Source organism: Rhea pennata, chromosome 2, assembly GCF_028389875.1.
Source record: "Rhea pennata isolate bPtePen1 chromosome 2, bPtePen1.pri, whole genome shotgun sequence".
NCBI lineage: Eukaryota > Metazoa > Chordata > Aves > Rheiformes > Rheidae > Rhea > Rhea pennata.
The window spans coordinates 37,364,880-37,382,382 of NC_084664.1; the positions used below are offsets into that span (position 1 = coordinate 37,364,880).

A 17,503-nucleotide genomic window follows, 5' to 3' on the forward strand; every position below is an offset into this window, starting at 1 on the left:
ATCAAAGACGACTACAATGTGCACACATTTGTAGCCAGCCTGAAAAGCAGACTGCTGTTAACAGTGAGTAATATCACGGGAGATCAGGAAGGTTTAGGAATTAAAATAAGAGGTGAAATCATGGGATCATGTAAGTGAACAGCAAAGGATTCAGGGCTAGTAGAGATCACAACTTGCAGGTTCCCTCATCGAAGACTTCATCATTTGAGGGAGAGGGAGGAAGCGAGGAGGACAGCTGAGCCATAAACCTGAACGAAGGAAACAAGTTAGGAATGCTATATCTACAGATCATCTGTGCAATTTCTGTTAGCTCAATAACCCAGAAAGAAAAGCATGAGAAAAAAGAAAAGAAACGCTGCTCCCTTGAAAAACTGTAAAAATAGTTCCATAAACATTCATGGGCTGAATCAAAGGCACAGAAATCTTCAGTCATAAGATTTTGAGACAGATGTCACATCTTCCTCCAGTTATTATGATATTAAGAATAATGTCCTCACTGGATGATTGTGCTGTCTTTTAAATTTGTAAATAAGTTGCCAAAGAGGTAGGAGCATGTCATCAAACCAAAGGTTAGGAGGTATCCAACAGGAGTATCAACAGAAAAACGCTTTGGAAACATTGATGGAAAAGAATGGCAAGTGCTAGATTACATTCCAGTTCTGGGTTATAAGACAGAAGATTCTGCAAATAAAATTTTCTTGTACATACAGAACTACAGTGAAATCTCTGCAGCTGAATTGTTTGGCTGAAATTAAAAGCATGATAGAACCGAGTCTCAAATCATACATAATACTAAAAATATAACTTTGCCTGGCCTATCCTAATACTTCACTATTTTTAACATCACCAAAACAAGCTTATTATCTAAAATTACTTTTAAGATATATTTCAATTTTTTATTACAGACCAAGCTAAATGACGTAATAGATAGTAAAGGAAAGTCATCATTGAGTTATGCTGCCTTATACTAGCTGAGGATGGCAGCAGGAAGAGCATTCATATACCCTGTGCATTATATTTCTTGTATTTTAATGATTTTTATCACATTGGATGCGAAGGTAAGCTCTAACCAACAAGCCTGCAATCAAGGTTCAGAATATTGAAGTAATTTAATTGGGACAAATCCTTATAGTCCCACTTCCTACTGAATTCTAGCAGCTTCAAGAAAGATACAAAGACTAAACTCATGCAGATTATTTGAAAAAATTAAGACATAAGTAGATTGTTAATTGTTAATATTCTTAAAGGATTGTAAAAAAAAAAACTAAGTTATCGGAAGAGCAGTAAATTACCTGGTAATATGTTGAAGCAGTAAAATCTCACTTACCTTGCCTTAACATCTTTTAACTTCTTAAGAAGAATATCCTTTTTTTCTTTTGCTTTCTTGGATAGATTTTCTCCTTTTAGGGTTTGAGAAATAAATGTGTCAACATCTAAATCAGGAAAAAAAAGAAGATGATGTACATCACAAGCAATAACTTTCTGAAGATAAATACTGCTGTAATGAGTTTGCCCCAATACTATTACGGAGAAACTAATAAAATTATTTTCAGGCCTACTCACAACACAGTTAAGAGTCGTTTCAGATTCTAAATGGGATACATTTGTTCTCTGATCTACTTATGCTTAGCACAGCAAATGTTATGTTGACATTTGATTCTTGCTCATTTAATTATGCCAAATAAGTTCTAATAAATTGCAGTAGTATAACAATTACTTTCCATCATGTAAAGTAAGGGATAAAGCTGAAACATGTAAATAGTCTTTATGCATGTATTATTGCCATGTTATTTCAAAAGCTGAAGTTACAAAATGGTTGAATAATTCACTGTTGTAGCAGTAATGCTTACAGTTACTAATATAGGTCATTTATTGGATTATTTTCAGTTCTCACATTGCCTCTGAACTACTAGACTAAAGGTCCATATACAAAGCTCTAATCTTGAATACAACTAGGTAGTCACCACAATAATCATACTGAAGCAGTCATGATCAAATATGCACTTAAAAGTTAAGCATATCTGCACTTGCAGAATTACAATGCAGTTTGTAATAGTTTGTAATTTTTTATTCTTATACAGAAGATATATTTACATATTCATGCAGAATCAATGCATTCAAAAACAGTAACTGTAGCTCTTTCTAATATAATAAACATCCATTGTGTAAGTTAAAAACAGTGCATTGAGTGTTGGAGAATGCAACAGCACCAGTAGCATGTTCTCTTGGTTAACAAAAATAATTGCCAAAGTTAACCATAAAAACTTCTTACTGTTACCAATCAACATATGATTATCCTGAAAACTAAGAAGTAGAAAGGAAAAAAAATATTAAATCTTACTTTTCAATTTAAAATTTTCAACTATATGGACAACAACTGTTCATTCAAGATGGGAAAGCATACGTAAGTCAAACCCTCCCACACTGTCCCCCACGCACATTTGCCAAATACACACGTACATAGATTGTACCAAATTATGGTATGGATGGCACTATTTTAATTCTGTAACTTTTTACAGTAGGTGAGAAGTTCCATTTTCATTGTCAAAACACAAAAGAGCCAATTAAGTACTCAAAAGTTTGCATGGAAAAAATTTACATTTTAAGCAATATTAAGCTGAATGTTTACTTCAGTTTTCCTAACTGAAACTTTAATTTCCTGGGTTGTATTTTCTTTCAAAGTCAAAAGCGACTGTTTGAGAACCCAAGCCTAGCCACTACAAACATGTCACTCTTTAACAGCAATTTACCAGAGTATTATTTAGATGTTTGGATTGGCTTGCTGTCTTCACAAGATGTGGCAAAGTCTGCAGCTTTTTTTCTTTTCTTTTTTTTTTTTAAGGTTCTAAGTGTCTTCTTAAATGTGTTCTGAACAAAGATACTGTTCCCCCTCTCCACAAGACAGAGAAAAAGAAAACCTTTTCTATTACATGTTCCTGAACACAGGAAAAAAAAAAAAAAAAGAAAAGAAAAAAGTCCCAGTTCTATGGCATTCCTTCTTTACGAGGACAGAAGGAAAGGCACTTAACCACTTAACACAGGTAGTAATGAATCCTCCAGACACATGCCCAACAGCCTCTATGCTGGAGACCAAGCATCCCTGGAAATATTTTGTCCTAACACACAGAAAATCCATACATCTTCACAAAGTCCAAGGATTATAATTTCTGAGCTAAGGGGCGTATGAGGACTCATGCAATTCCAAGACTCTGATCATTCACAAAACCTCCCTGAGATCAAAGGATCTGCTACTCTTGCTACTGAAGGAAAAAAACAAAACTGCCAACAGCTTCTCTCAATCAAATCCAAGAGGATTTTCCCATACAGACCAATCTCTTACTCTGGAAGGGACATTCTGATTAATAATTTGTTCCTTCATGCTTTTACATATTTATTTTAAAAATTGGATCTTAATTTCACAGTGTTACTTAGACAGCAACATGTGAAAGCTTAGTGTCGCTGGTCAGAATTATATATAAGAAGCGACACTTACACCATATTCTTCAAACACTAATTAATCACAGGACTTTGCCTCAGAAGTCTTCATTTAAATTCAGTCGCCTTCTTTACTTCTTGGAAAAGCTCAAAATCCAGCTGAGAAGTCTGTCATCTCAGGTTTGACTGACTGTCAAAGCTTTCTTCAAACACAAATCATTAGCTAATCCAATTTATCAAAATGTGAAGAAGTGAAACTGTGTAGACTATCATAAGGAAAATTACCATTTTCAGCTTATGACACACTGTAGATACAAAGAGATGAGGACTAACTACATTGATTGCAGAATTTGTTCTTTTCTGGGAAAGCTTGAACTTCAAAAGCAGAAATACTCTATAATACTTTTCAGCCATGGAAGAACAGGGCAAAAATAGATGTTCTATCTGTTCTCAGTGTAGTCATCTCAGACGATTTGGAGAGGAGGGAAAGGAGAGTGAGAATGAGGAGAAAGGGAGGGAGAAAAATAAAGAGAACAAGCATGCACATGCTCCTGACATATATGTCATTTCAAAACAGCAGCAGTGACAGAGAAGACATCTCTGGGAGAGCTTTGCTCTCCCATGAGCTTACAAAATAAGTTATTTGAGTGAAGGTAACCACAAACAACACACACTACATTTATCATGCAATACAGTTACTTACATATAGGCAGAGAATGCATCTAGCTTGATTCATCATAGTCCCTGAATATGAAGACGGAATCGATGAACATATCTTGAATAGGATGCTGAAGAAGCAATATACTTGAAAACACCACATTCACCATACCATTCGTTTTCTCCTAACTGCTCACAGTTTTACAGAATATTGCACATTTTGCTCTCTTCTAGTTTTGCAAATTCAGTCAGGATGTGCCAAATGCACGTGAGACTAGCGACTTATCTCTCTTGCTTCTTGTCCAAGGAGCTTATATCTAAGTTGTGCTCATCTCTTCACCACCGTCTTTCCATGCTGTTGAAGCACATGGAAGAAACAGTCCCTGCTACCAGAGAAAGTTTCATCACTGGCTTAACTCAAGAGAACATTCATTCACTTCATTTCTAGGACACTCCTCAAAGTGACTTCTCCTAGAAGGAGAACAGAACCTAGGACTTCAGTGTGACACATACAAGCCTCATAGAGTGAACTTCAGAGAGAATAAGCAAAATATACCCATTTCTCACCACTATTCGAGTCACTAAAAATCTCTTCTCCAAGATAATCCAAAAATTTGTTCTCTCCTCTGCCACTTCAACGCTTACAGAAAAGTGAAATGGAAGCTACTAGCCATAAGCACTTAAATGTGAATGTGTTTCTTTCATGCTTCACTAGCATTTGGTCCATTGATGAATTTTAAAAAAGCTGTACTCCAGACAGAAAACCTCTTTGCGCAGAGCACTCCCCCTTACCAGTTACCACGTAACAGAAACAAATGGTGTATTCTCACACATTTTGTTTGTTTCTAACAAACTGAGCAGCTATTTGGTATCCTACACTGCGGGCTGCACTGCAACAGACACTCAGCTACAGTTGGCTCTTTCTATTGAAAACATCAGAATTTCAAAGAGAAATAAACTTTGAACACCTATTCAGTATGTTTTAATTTTCTAAAGCTTGTGCTTTAGAAGCCAGTCTGATAGCTTGAACACCAATATTTGTTGCTGTGCTTCTTAAACCTCATGATATTAATTTCTCTGGGGCATGCTTCAAAGTTATTTGCCTACAGAAATGAACAACAGATACAGAACTGAAAGATTCAATTGATAAGATCCATTCACAAATTGCTCTGTCAATACAGGTTACAAACCGATAGAAAAGAGAAGTCTCACTAAAATATAGCTCTGTCTGCTTCAATTGCAATTAATCAAATGGCTTATATGTATAAAGTTTAACCGCTAGCTCATACAACAGTCAAAAGATTAAAGGCTGCTTTAATTTCATCTCCATCTACATTCCTTTTATGAGGAAAAAAGTCAAGATAGTTTCTGTTTTTCATTGTTTGTTAAAACATTTTGTGCTTCTACTTATTTCAGCGATTATAAGCAGATAATACTGTAAATTTTCCATTGTTTTAAGTCTTTGGGGACATCTTCTTTAATAAGGGCTGAAACTATGCAGATGGAAGATTAAGACTGTTGTAAACTTTTCATCCAAAGCATGTACTGCATTCAGGAGTGTTAAATTAATCGTAATGAATCATGGCTTTTTGTTGTTCATATTGCTTACTATGCCAATCCCCAGTTGCACTTAATAAATTTACTTGGGACAGAACTACTACTGCTGGAACGGCAGGTCATCCCAGCAGGTCCTACAGCCACCAACCTGCTCCCACCTTTCTCCTCTGCCTTCAGGACAGGAAGGGTCAGCAGCGAGCTAGGGGGGTTCTGAAGGCAGGCCAGGGAATTTTGGAAGCTAGCTGCAAGCTAGGCACGGCTGTCCATATGCACTTTGCAAAGGTGACCAACATCCAACAGGCCACCACTCATTTTTCAGCTTTCCATGAGCTAGCATTAGAAAGCAATTAATTAACTGAACTTCAAATTTTTCCTCCAATTCATCAATACAGAAGAGGCCTGAAGACAAATCATCAAGCAACGTCAGCAACTGCCTGCCCCTCTGCACATAAATCTCATGTCTTTTGAGGCAAGAATTATCTGCAGGTTTTATTTTTTACTCTTCCCCTTTCTTCCCATCTATATTCAAAAGTTTCTGCCCAGAGTTTGCTAAATTTTCTTAAAAAAAAATACATGGAAGACATGATGAAAACAAGTGACTGATACTGTAAAATGTCAAAAAAAAAAAAATCACACCAATCCAGTCTAACAAATAAGCAAACGTTCATTTTGGCACAAAGTCATGGGAAGAACGGCCTTTAGAACCTGTTGCACATTAAACCTCAATGAGCAAGACTACCATTCTATGCTATCACAATTAAAGTAATATATTGAAAAAAATACGATGATCAACAGTTTGTCAATAATATATAAGGCACAAATACACCTAAACTGATACAATGCGTGTTTATTTCAAATGAAGTAAACAAGACAGTTCTTCTAAAGAGTAAAAAATAACTCTGACCAAGGACAATATTGTAACCTTATTGACTGGGGAATTGGACATCCTCTCCCTACATTAAAGAAATGAGAAAAGATCAAGCTGTAGCATATAAAGCATATGATGAAAAAAACACACTAGCACAAATCATGATCAAGTTACAAAGTGATTCCAAATGAACTACAATAAAAAATGTTAAGGATTAACCTAAAGATTTACACTGTATGCCACATTATGCTGCATCTATTGTGGTTTGTTGACATATGATGGGGAAAGAAATGTAAACCCAGTCAGATGAGAAAGATAGACTCCACGTTAATTGAAAAAGACAAACTAAGTGAGTAATGAGTGTATAAAAAATAGCCTATGCCATTTTTATCACCCATATATGACACTTATTCTCAAATTTATGGCAGACACAACTGAACTATGTTTCAAATCACTGGAGGTTATTTCTTACTAGGAAGGCCTCTGCACATTTTTTCAGCTCGCTGTTTCTGTTCTTATTCCATTACTATTGAAATACATATATATTACCAAAGCTGTAAGTACATGTCTACATAGAAGATGTCTGCAATAATTGCCCTTGCGTATTTTGTGAAGATGAATTCTTCTGCAAGAATCAACATTGATTATATCCATGGAAATGTGAAAATGATACTTTAAAACAAGAGTAAAGTTTTCAACAACAGTATAGTATTAAAACTGAACCAGCCAATCAAGAAAAGCTACCTTGCACCTAGGTGATTTTTCCTGTGATAAGGAGCAAGTGCAGCCACAGGTAACAAGGAGGTCAAAGGACAGTTAGTTTTCTGGGGATCAGGAGTAAATGTGACTACTGCAGTTCCCCAAAATTAAAGGTAAGCATAATTTAACTCTGACTCATGCAATGGACCCACCATCATGTAGTTCTCTCAACTTGACCTCTCCTGCATGCTGTTTCCAAGATGCCGCTAAGCAAGTGGGTAAATTATGTTAATTTGAAGAATGTATAGGGAATATAGAGAAATAAGGCAACTAGGGCAATATGACTAGAGATTTTAAAAACCTAAATGATGTCTAAATAATGATAGTCTCAAAGGCAAAACCAGAAAGTTTGCACAAGATCTTTTTGTTTAGTAGAACAAGGAAAAATGGATATAGGAGCTAGGTATTAGATTCCATATGGACTAGAGAGTTTCTTATATCTGCATGAAAAAAAAGATCTCAGTAACTTTCTAAATACAAATACATTAAGTTTCATTTTCATATTGGAAATGCAGCAAAGCATGAAAGCAAAAGTGAAAAAATATACTCTTCGATAGTCACGGATGTCATAAAGAGAAAAAAGATATAGATACATATAAAACGATGAAGATGCTATCAAAATCTTTTAAAAATAAAGAATTCTTAACTCTTCCAACTAAATCTACATTACTAAAAACAGTTAAAAAAAATAAGAAGCTTTTTTCAATCATGATTACTGAAGCAACCAGTATAATTTATGTTACAGAAGCAGCAATATGCCTTTAGGGAAGAAGAACCCTCCAGAAACCTTCTCAGCTAGGGACAAGTCAAAACTTAGAGTACGCGTCAAGGAGTAAGGAAAAATAAACAGGCCTCCAACAATCTGTGCAGTTAATAATAACTTGGCAGCAAGAAAAAGAGCAACAAGTAACACCCCACTTTGCCAAACCAACACCCATAAGAAGATTCTGAACATAGAAATACAAAAGAGAATGGCTTTTTCAAAAGAAGAAAAGGTACAACAGGGCTGGGCCTCCTTCAGTAAATTCAAAAAAAATCACATATTCTCTGGAAGGTGAAGAGACAAAGGTAAGGGGTGAAAAAATTACACATGCTGTCATACATCCTCCAGGTGTAAAGCATGAGGGCAAACTGACTTCATCTTCTCCCCACAAGCTCAACTCATGACCAGAGGACCCTGTTTCTATCTCTGATATTTCCCTCCCACCACTTAAAGGCAGCAGACTAGACAGGATGGCATTGTGCAATCTCAGCATTTTTGTGCAATAAGCCCATTGCCACACCGACCTTCTCCTTCAGCTTTACAGAACCAGCTTCTTTCTGCTTCCAACCAATGTACTTAGTGCTGAGCTCAAGCTGTGTTTCTGCCTGGAACATTTCAGCGCCACTGATGTGCAACTGTAATGACCCTGCCAGGATGTGTGACAGAATTTGTTTTTGCATTGAAGATATAATATTGTTTAGGTTCAAAGCAAAGCACTCGCAAGTCAGAAAGTTTCCTGTGCAACTTGAATTCATCCCCCAGTGTGTTTATTCCCATTACCACGATGTTTAACTACAGGAGCACAAAGTACACTTTCCAGTAGGACCTCTACTTGTTCAGGGTAGTGGGTGGATAGTACTCTGGCAATCAATCAAGGCTAAGCAAGGATAAGGAAATCCGTATGATTGCCCACACCATTTGTTGCAGAAGAAATACATTTGCAAAAATATTGAGGAGAGAAGCAACAGTGCAATATTTAAAAGATTTTGTAGCTGCCCCACTGCTATAGTGAATGTTGCACTAAGAGCTGTTTGTCTCGAGCTGTTCATATTCCCAATAAGACCCTGTTCTCCCCAGAACCTGACATGAAGAAGCATCAAGCACTCATAGCAGCCATTGAATAGAGACATCAGCTGACATTATTTTACCAGAGAAACCAGCACAGCACGGAGGCAGGTGAATTTGAATTCTAATTCTATTCTACCATTGATTATCTTTTGTGACCTCAGATCACATCTTGTTTATTACACTAATTTTACCGACGGGAAAACAATATTCTCTCCTCTCAAAGAGATGCTGAATCAATATTTGTGAGCCATTAAAATAATACATTGAGCAGCACCTTCGAAGAAGAGCATACAAAAATGAATAGCTATTCACTGTAGTCTTTGAATTGTGTAAGGGTTGCTAAATTAATAACAAAAATATTACAAAGCTTCCCTTCTCCCCTTTATTACCATCTATCTTCAGCACATGAACAGTGTGAGCAAAAAGCTACATAACTAAAGATTACCAGAAACTAAATGTATTAGTAAATGAACTGCTCATACAAGTTGAGCTATTCTAGTTTCTAATTTTCATGCACTTGAGTTGTAAACTAAAAAAAGGATAGAAAGGACACACAAACTGCAAAAAGTAATCCTGGGGAGGAGGGAAGAGGACTGTCCCCACCACACCAAAGGGATCAAGTTACTGATTTTTTTTTAATTGCTCAGCCACAATTATTTTTACATTGGTTTCCCCTTGATAATTTAGCAATGTAGATTAAAAATTTCAAACTATTATTTGTTCCTCAATACCTCTTCATCATTTTGCTAAATTTCTGCCTAATCATACATCACTGCCATAAAATGAACAAGCGTTGAACTCATTTTTGTATCAGGTCGCAGAACAAAGCTGTGTGTGAACGCAAACTGAACTGAATACATGTCTAAGACAGTAACAATATTTTATGTAGTACTTACACAATCATGATTACAAAAAAAAGAAAAATAAAGATTTAAAGATTTTTGGTAAATCATTCTATTCTCTTTTTACCTTAGGTACTACAGACAGCACAAATAAAACTATCTCCTTTTCTTCTAGAAGAACTGAAGCTCAATGGACTTGTATTCACATAGATACCTGTATATAACTTAGACCATTGATCTGAGTGACTCTGAAAGAACATGTACCATAGGTGGTCTCAGTCTCACTTCAACCTCTGTATTACTCTCTCCAACTGGGTAAGATAAGGTCAATTTATCTAAAACAGGCATCACGAAAAAAAACACAACATAGTCTGGAATTTTGTTATCTGCACAGACTTCCCCAACTCCCTCCAAATCCCATCATCCTAAACTTACAACAATGAAGAGTTTCTAAGAGCTTCACCAAATCTGAAGTATATTTACAGCTCTGACACAAAAAACAACTACACATGATTCTAAGTCCAGAATACACTAAATGTCACATAAATAAGCAAGATTTAAAAAGGCCCTCCAGGGCTTTTTTTGTTTGTTTGTTTGTTTAATATCATCAAGAAACTGTCTCCCAGTATAAGAAATCATCATAAGGATTCCTTTTTTTTTTTTTTTTTTTTTTCTGGTGGCCTTTCATAGGAGATTCTACTACAGGGGGTAGGATCTGCAAATAATGCACTAAAAATATCAGTTACCAAAACACTTAAGAGAGTTGGCAGAAGTGCTTTAAAGATAAGAAGATTGGTAAATCAAAATATTTCTAACATGAATTCCTACAAAGTGCTTTAAAAAAAAAGAAAAGAAGAATCAGTCTTCAAAGTTGATGAACTGCTGTAGATTCTAGTAGTTGCCCAGCCATGTAATCAGGTACTTAATTTTAGAGGCATGTTTTTGAAAAGCATGGTTAGTTTTAATGGCTCAGCCAAAGCTCAAGATGTTCCTAAGGCAGAAAGAGAAATTGTCAAAAGATTCTCTTACTCCAGTTGAAGTAGATTTGAGACAGCAAAGCCTTTTATGCTTTTCTCCATAAAAACAAAAAACCCCAAAATGGAAAATACACAATTTCCTTTTAAAAAGAAACAAAATGTCATTTTTTGTACATAAAATCACCACCACATTTTTAAGCCGCGACTAACACTACTGCGGAAAACATTTTACAGCGAGGAACCATTCTACGCTTCCCTGACACATCCAAGAGAACACGAGCAGCTGCATTTTGACCCAAAGTCGTTAGCCTGGGCAGAGATGATTGATATGACCAGACACCTACAACACAGGAACATCTTAATGCACTTCGACGACACTGGCCTAAATTGTTTCACGGGCAACTTTTTTTTAATTATTATTATTTGGGAAAACCCTGCTGGCCCCACCAGAACAACATGCTTCAACTTCCAGAAGCGACTGACAGACCGAGGAGCAACGTCCACCCGAGAGACGAGCAGCACCAAAACCAGCAGCCCCGCCGGTCCTTTCGCACGAGCCCGGCGGCCACAAGGCCGCGGCGACGCCCGGAGGCTCCGCGGAGCGCCCCAAGCCTGCGCACCCCCGGCGGGAGGAAGTAACCGGGGAAGAAGGAACTGACAGAAAAACAAATAGACAAGCCAGGCCCCGGTCCCGCGGCCCCGCTGCCCCCCGGCCGGGCGCGCCCGCCACGGCGCCCGCCGCCCGCCACACCCCCGCCGCGGGCCCGCCCCCCGCCGCCCCCCGCCCGGGCCGGGCCGGGCCGGGCCGAGCCTCCCCGGCGCCCCGCCCGCCGCCCCCGTCACGCCCTCCCCCCGGCCTCACCTGCCAGGAGGCTGCGGACCTCCTCGGGGATGGCGAGCGCGCCGTGCATGCTGAGGGCGCCGGGCGGGGCGGGGCACGGCACAGCTCGGCTCGGCTCGGCGCGGCCTCGGCCCCGCCAGGGAGGAAGCGTTAGCCCCGCCCTCCCGGCCGCAACGGCAACGGACGCGCCGGGCCGGGAGCCGCGGGGGCGGGGACTGGGGGTGGGGACTGGGCGGCGCTTGGGGGCACGGGGCGGGGCTTGGGGCGCGTTGGCTTTCGTGTCGCTCTACCCCTACACCCGCCCGCCGGAGCTGCGCATGCGCCTCGCTCCCTCTCTGTGTTACACCCGCTGCTGGGCTTCCCCCTCAGCAACGCCGCTCCACGGAACCCCAAGCCTCCCACGTGACCGTTCCCAGCGGCCATTTGGCGTGAGAGCACCGTGCAGGCCCGTCCCCTTTGCCAGCATCAAACGTGGCGCTCCGCGTTGGCCATCGGCCCGTCTCCACCGCCCAAAGTACAAGAGAAGTTGGCTATTGGGCGAGACTCCTCCGGAAGTTGCTCTCTGATTGGTCCATTGATTATCCCCGCCCAACCACCACCCCTTCCCGCGTGCCGCTCCTCGCAGGGGCGGTTGAGGGAACTCTCCCAGGAGGGGCCTGCGGGTGATGGCGGAACAGATGACCTGGTGTCTTCCAAATGGCTTTCTGCCCTTGTTCAGAGCATGGCACATACCTTAGCTTGCCTTTTTTGCAGGAGGCAGAATACTGCTGAGGGAGCAAGGGAAACGACAGGGACTCCGGAGTCAAGCAGCGTCCTGGTCGTGCTTCTTCTTGCCCATCTTTGTAATGTCAGGGCTTGGGGCAGCAGAGTGCAGCTGGCCTTATGCCTCAGCTGTGTGCTTGTCCGAACAGGTGTAGCTGGCAGAATCAAATAATGTGGGGAGTCACATGCACACATGACTCATACGGTGAAATAAGAAATGGAAAGTCAGGCATTTGGAGTAAGTCTGTTGGTGTAGGCTTCTGTTGGCACAGATGTGTGGGTGCAGATTGCTGTTCCTGAGCAACACAGCTGGACTGGTAGAAGGGCCTACTTTATAGCACTGTTATTTTGCTTACGGGGGTAGCTTTGCTCTATTTTCCCTGCAATTCTTTAGCTGTCTGTATTTGGAACATGTAAGTGATGTATATGTTTAGTGTAGAAATAAAGAAACTCTTAGCATGTGCTTCTGCGGCATTGGTGGTTTTGGCTATATCTGTGTTATTACAGAAAAGTGTTTGCTAGAGCTGCAGCGAGGCTAGCACATCTGTGTATTATACCAGTATGGAAAAAAAAAACTGCAAGGAAAATAAGTTATATTTTATAAAATTTCAGCTTTACACCAGTTTAACAATATCAACACTTGTGGCATAGCTGACAATACAGCTGTATCACCCAGTTATTAAACAGTTTCATACTTCCGGTTAATATAGCTGTGCCAGCTGAAGTCTGCAGTGTAGACCTGGTGTTACATTGTCTTGTTCTGGTTTTTCACATTCCTTTTAATTACATACAACAGCTCATTTCAAATACATCTGGATTTTCAAAGCGCTGCAGCTTTATTACCTGATTTTATGGCCATCTTGATTGAAACTCAAGCAGTCAAGTAACTGACCTGTATAATGTTGCACAAGGACTTTTTATGTCAGTTCTCCAATTTCTAAACAAGCTTGCACATGTGTTTGGGTGCATATATGTATACAGAGATCTTCCCTTTCAATATTTATGTTAAATATCTAGTACTCTTCTGCTACAAGAATATTTATGTTTGACTAATTTTTGTGTAGTTGGCAAGGAGGGCTCTCTGGGCTTATGTGCAGTCTTGGAAAGTTGCCATAAAGAGAAATGGCTTCCAGTCTAATTTGCTTGCCCTTTCAGGTTAATTTTAATCCTACTTTCTTCTGTTGACTTTATGACTCCATACCTTTCTCTTCCAGAAATGAATCAAAGGTGTCACTTGAACTCTGTTGTAGTCTTTGTTTTGGGATCACCTTTCCTGATAATTTATTCCATATGTTTACCATTTGAATGAGCTTTCTCTGAGTTTCAGCACATAAAATGAGAAGAAGTAACTTATCTTTTTCTGTTCACCGTACTCTGGTCACCCTTTTCTTTCTTTTTTTCTTAAAGACCTCCTTGTCATTACACCAAAGATCAGCCCATCACACAACTAGTGAGATTTGTGACCCAGGCCTGTTTTAAGCCTTGTTGAGTTCCAGATTTACTCTTAGTTCCCTAATTTTTAAATCTACCGCTAATAGGAAGCATAATTCAAAACAGACTCCTTCACTGAAATATGTCTGGCTTCAGAGCCATTTCAGCCTGTTTGCTGGGGATTCCACAGCTTGTACCTCATCGAAACCAGGCATACTACTTTGCCTAATCAGGCCCATAGATCAGACTTTCTTAATGTGTGGGGAAAAACACCACAGGGAACACACAGAAGTTATTGTCCTTCTGTATGTGCAGAGCTTCAAAAACAAGTTAGTCGTGAAGCAAAGCCTACCTAAATCTGCAGGGAGCTTGCAGTAATAGAAAGCCTGTAGGAAGAATAACGTTTCCGTTCAGGAGCAGCATTGTCACCACTTTGCCTCTTTGAAGAAATGTGATATATCCAGTATGCAGGGAAGTCCAGCATTTTTCCATGTAATGTTCTATTTTCCTACGGACAAGCTTTTAAAATTTATATTCTAGTGAAAAAAAGGACATGGTCCTGTGTGCAACTGTTTCTTATTTTCTACATGTCATTTAATAGAAAATTAATTGGATTACAGTGCAAGCTCCCTGCACTATGTCAGGCAGGCAGGCAGGCAGGCAACAGGCTTGTTGAGCCTACTCTGTATTCTCATCTATTCATCCCCTGTTTATTGTCTGTCTTTTGGCAGATTCAAACCAAAACAGCTAGTCAATAATCAGGATATTTATATTTTTTAATTATTTAGTTACATTAATCGGTAGTTGGCAAATATTTCTGAAATGCACACATAGATGCTAAAAGGAAGGAGCACAGCGCCACTTTCTTTACAAAGAAACTCAAAAACTTCTGTGTTTAAAAAAACATATGACAGTTCTCTAAACATAACAACTTTTTATGCATCTTGGCCATGGTCACTGCACAGAAGAAAAGCTGTGGTGCCTCTAGCACTGGAAAAACGTGATTTGCTCTGTTTGCCCTGTGGCAAAAGATCATTAATGTTTGGTTAGGATTTTCTACTACTGCTTGAGTTTAAATGTTTTCCTTACAGACAGTGATATATTCTGGACTTGTGGCAGTTGTTTTGAGACTAAGTTTACAAACTAATTTTGAAGTATCAAGAAGAGCTGTTATTTCATGTAACAACTGGTAAAATTTCAAATAATCTCTTCTACTTACAGTCTGTCTTCATGAAAACTTTCTGTCTTGCTGTCCTTTTACAGACATTTTGCAGAAAACCAAAATAAGGCTTTTAAGTATCTTTTGAATAGTTGGGTTGCATTGATTGTACTATGTTAAAATGTAGAAACGTGGTCTTACACTTAGCATTCAGCACATTTAATTGAGCCCATTGAACACAAGCTGAACACACTGTTCAATTCGTGGGGTATTTTGATGATCTCAAGTGAAACTAAAATGTACTCAGTGAGTCTGTAAAAGTTTTGGATATGAAGTGCATGATTCTTTAGTAGTTTACACGATGAAAAATTTTTATCAGCAACCTTTTTTCTACATGGTTTGGAGAATTTGGCGTCACTGTTTTACATGTTCCGAGTTACAAAGCAGATGTATTTTTCTTAGTGAAGGTGGCTTGGCATTTGTGAAGTACTTGCAAGGTCAGTACTGGATTGCTCCGAATGTTGCTCTCGGTAAGCCTAGTATGTTTTGAGACCTCAGCCTGAGGATAACAATTTCCAGCAGGATTAGAAACATTTATCAGGAGACACAGGTCTTTCCCTTCTGTTTCTCATGTTTTCCTTCCCAATTAGAAGATCACAGGGAGGTATTGACATTAAAAAGGTTGAGAACCGTTCAATTTAAATCAGCTATATCTTAGCTAACTGCTGAGGTGTTGGTTTTTACGCTGATGTCTTCATCTTTCCACATAAGGAGTAACAAGGGTGTAATTCATATTTTTATAGTCTGATAAATTCCAGGAATATCTAATTTTGCCTAATAGCTACCTCTGGAAAAAATGATCGGTGTTTACATAATCAAAAACTCTAGGATAGTAAACATAACATTGAGACCTTCTAAACATTAGGTATCAGGGGAAACACTTTTACTTAAGCGTTTTTTTTACCTGAGCATTCCTTAGTTTACATAGGATTATGCCTTATCCACCAAGATGGCAGAGATTAGGTAAAAAATATTCTCATAAAGTTCAAATATAGTCTCTTTTAAAAAAGTTTTCATAAGAAAGACATATAGGTTTCAAAGTTTCACTGAGATCCTATTTTGAGACAGTTTTTCAGCTGAATTGATTCAGATGGACCATCCCAAAAGTTAGTTTTGGCACAGGTATAAGATTTCAGTGGACACTTTGTCTTGCTGAAGTCTATGAAAGCAAGCCAAAGATAACTCCACAAGTATCACATAGAAAGGCCTATGCTGCTCATCATGAAAATAGTTCCAGTGAAGTATGGAGACAACCAGCCGAATAAGAGTTGCAAGATTTTAGCTTGTAATAAATAAATGTTCCTGTTTATATTTAGCCCTTTGTTCTTAGTCATCTTAAAATGAAATACCAAAGGAAGGAAAGTTCTTCCTCTCCCTCTTTCTTTTGTTCAAGATGTATAGAGATGACCTGATGGGTTGCCTTCTGCAGCTGAATGTGGTTTTAGGGAGAAAGTAGAGGGGAGTTCTGTTTAGCTCCCCTCCACATATCTTCCAGTTAATAATTTGGACTCCTACGTAAACTTTTCTTTACTCTTTGTATGACCTTGATATCTAATGAATACTTTGGAGCAATAAAGAATCTTAATAACCCTGCAGTCAGTAAACTTGAATAAGCATCCTATTGCATTCTCCAGAAGTAAAAGCAAAGATTCTTCCTCATTCTTCTGAAGGTAGATGAAATAAGAAAATATAGATAATTTTTAATCTATTTTTTAATTTCTTTCCTCTTTTAGACTCTTATTACCTGTGATATAACACATTGATTCAAATCTTAAGCACGTTATTCCATAGATAATGAAATTAATGAAAAATAGTTTCCCGTGAGCATCTGCATTAAGATGCTATATTCCTTTCCCATTGCAATAACATCACTTCAATACCCTATGCCATGAGACCCCCACCATCATCTGAGCCACTGCGTTTTTTTTCCTTCCATGCCTCTTATTTCACCAGTGAGAAAGAAGCAGCATTTTCTGTGGCTGATTTGGAGGAATTTGTGCGCTGATTGGCCTGTCAGTGCACCTCTGCCAGTTGACCAGCCTGTAGGCCAAAGAGATACGGGCTGAGCTTGTGGTGCAGTCTTTTCCTCAATGGTGTCATTAATCTGACTCATTTCTTCATCCAGCAGCTGCTTTTTAAGACGTTTCTAATAAGCTAATGTGTAAACACTGTGTCTCTCTATCAAATTTGTTTGAAACTGGCAATCAGTTTTCAGGGAGAAATCAATAGATGGACCTGTTTCCTTGAGTAAGCAAGCAAAAATTGTAACTTTGGAGACTTGAAGTAAAATCGACAAAAGTTAGCAGAAGCCTTGAGGCTTGTGT

At 38.9% G+C, this 17,503-nt stretch overlaps 1 protein-coding gene across 2 annotated transcripts in view; it reads right to left on the reverse strand.

The window, feature by feature from the left end:
- Positions 1-11,930, reverse strand: part of SKAP2 (src kinase associated phosphoprotein 2) — a 120,182-nt gene extending 108,252 nt beyond the window's left edge. Inside the window, exons 1-2 of one of the 2 annotated variants that reach the window (XM_062569250.1) lie at positions 11,789-11,930; positions 1,328-1,433 (exon numbers count right to left, since the gene is read on the reverse strand). In XM_062569250.1, the coding sequence (XP_062425234.1) occupies positions 1,328-1,433; positions 11,789-11,837 (155 nt within the window). In that variant the 5' untranslated portion in view covers positions 11,838-11,930. The remainder of the gene's footprint in view (positions 1-1,327; positions 1,434-11,788) is intronic. The other variant, XM_062569251.1, reaches the window with a different exon arrangement.
- Between the last annotated feature and the right edge of the window lie 5,573 nt (positions 11,931-17,503).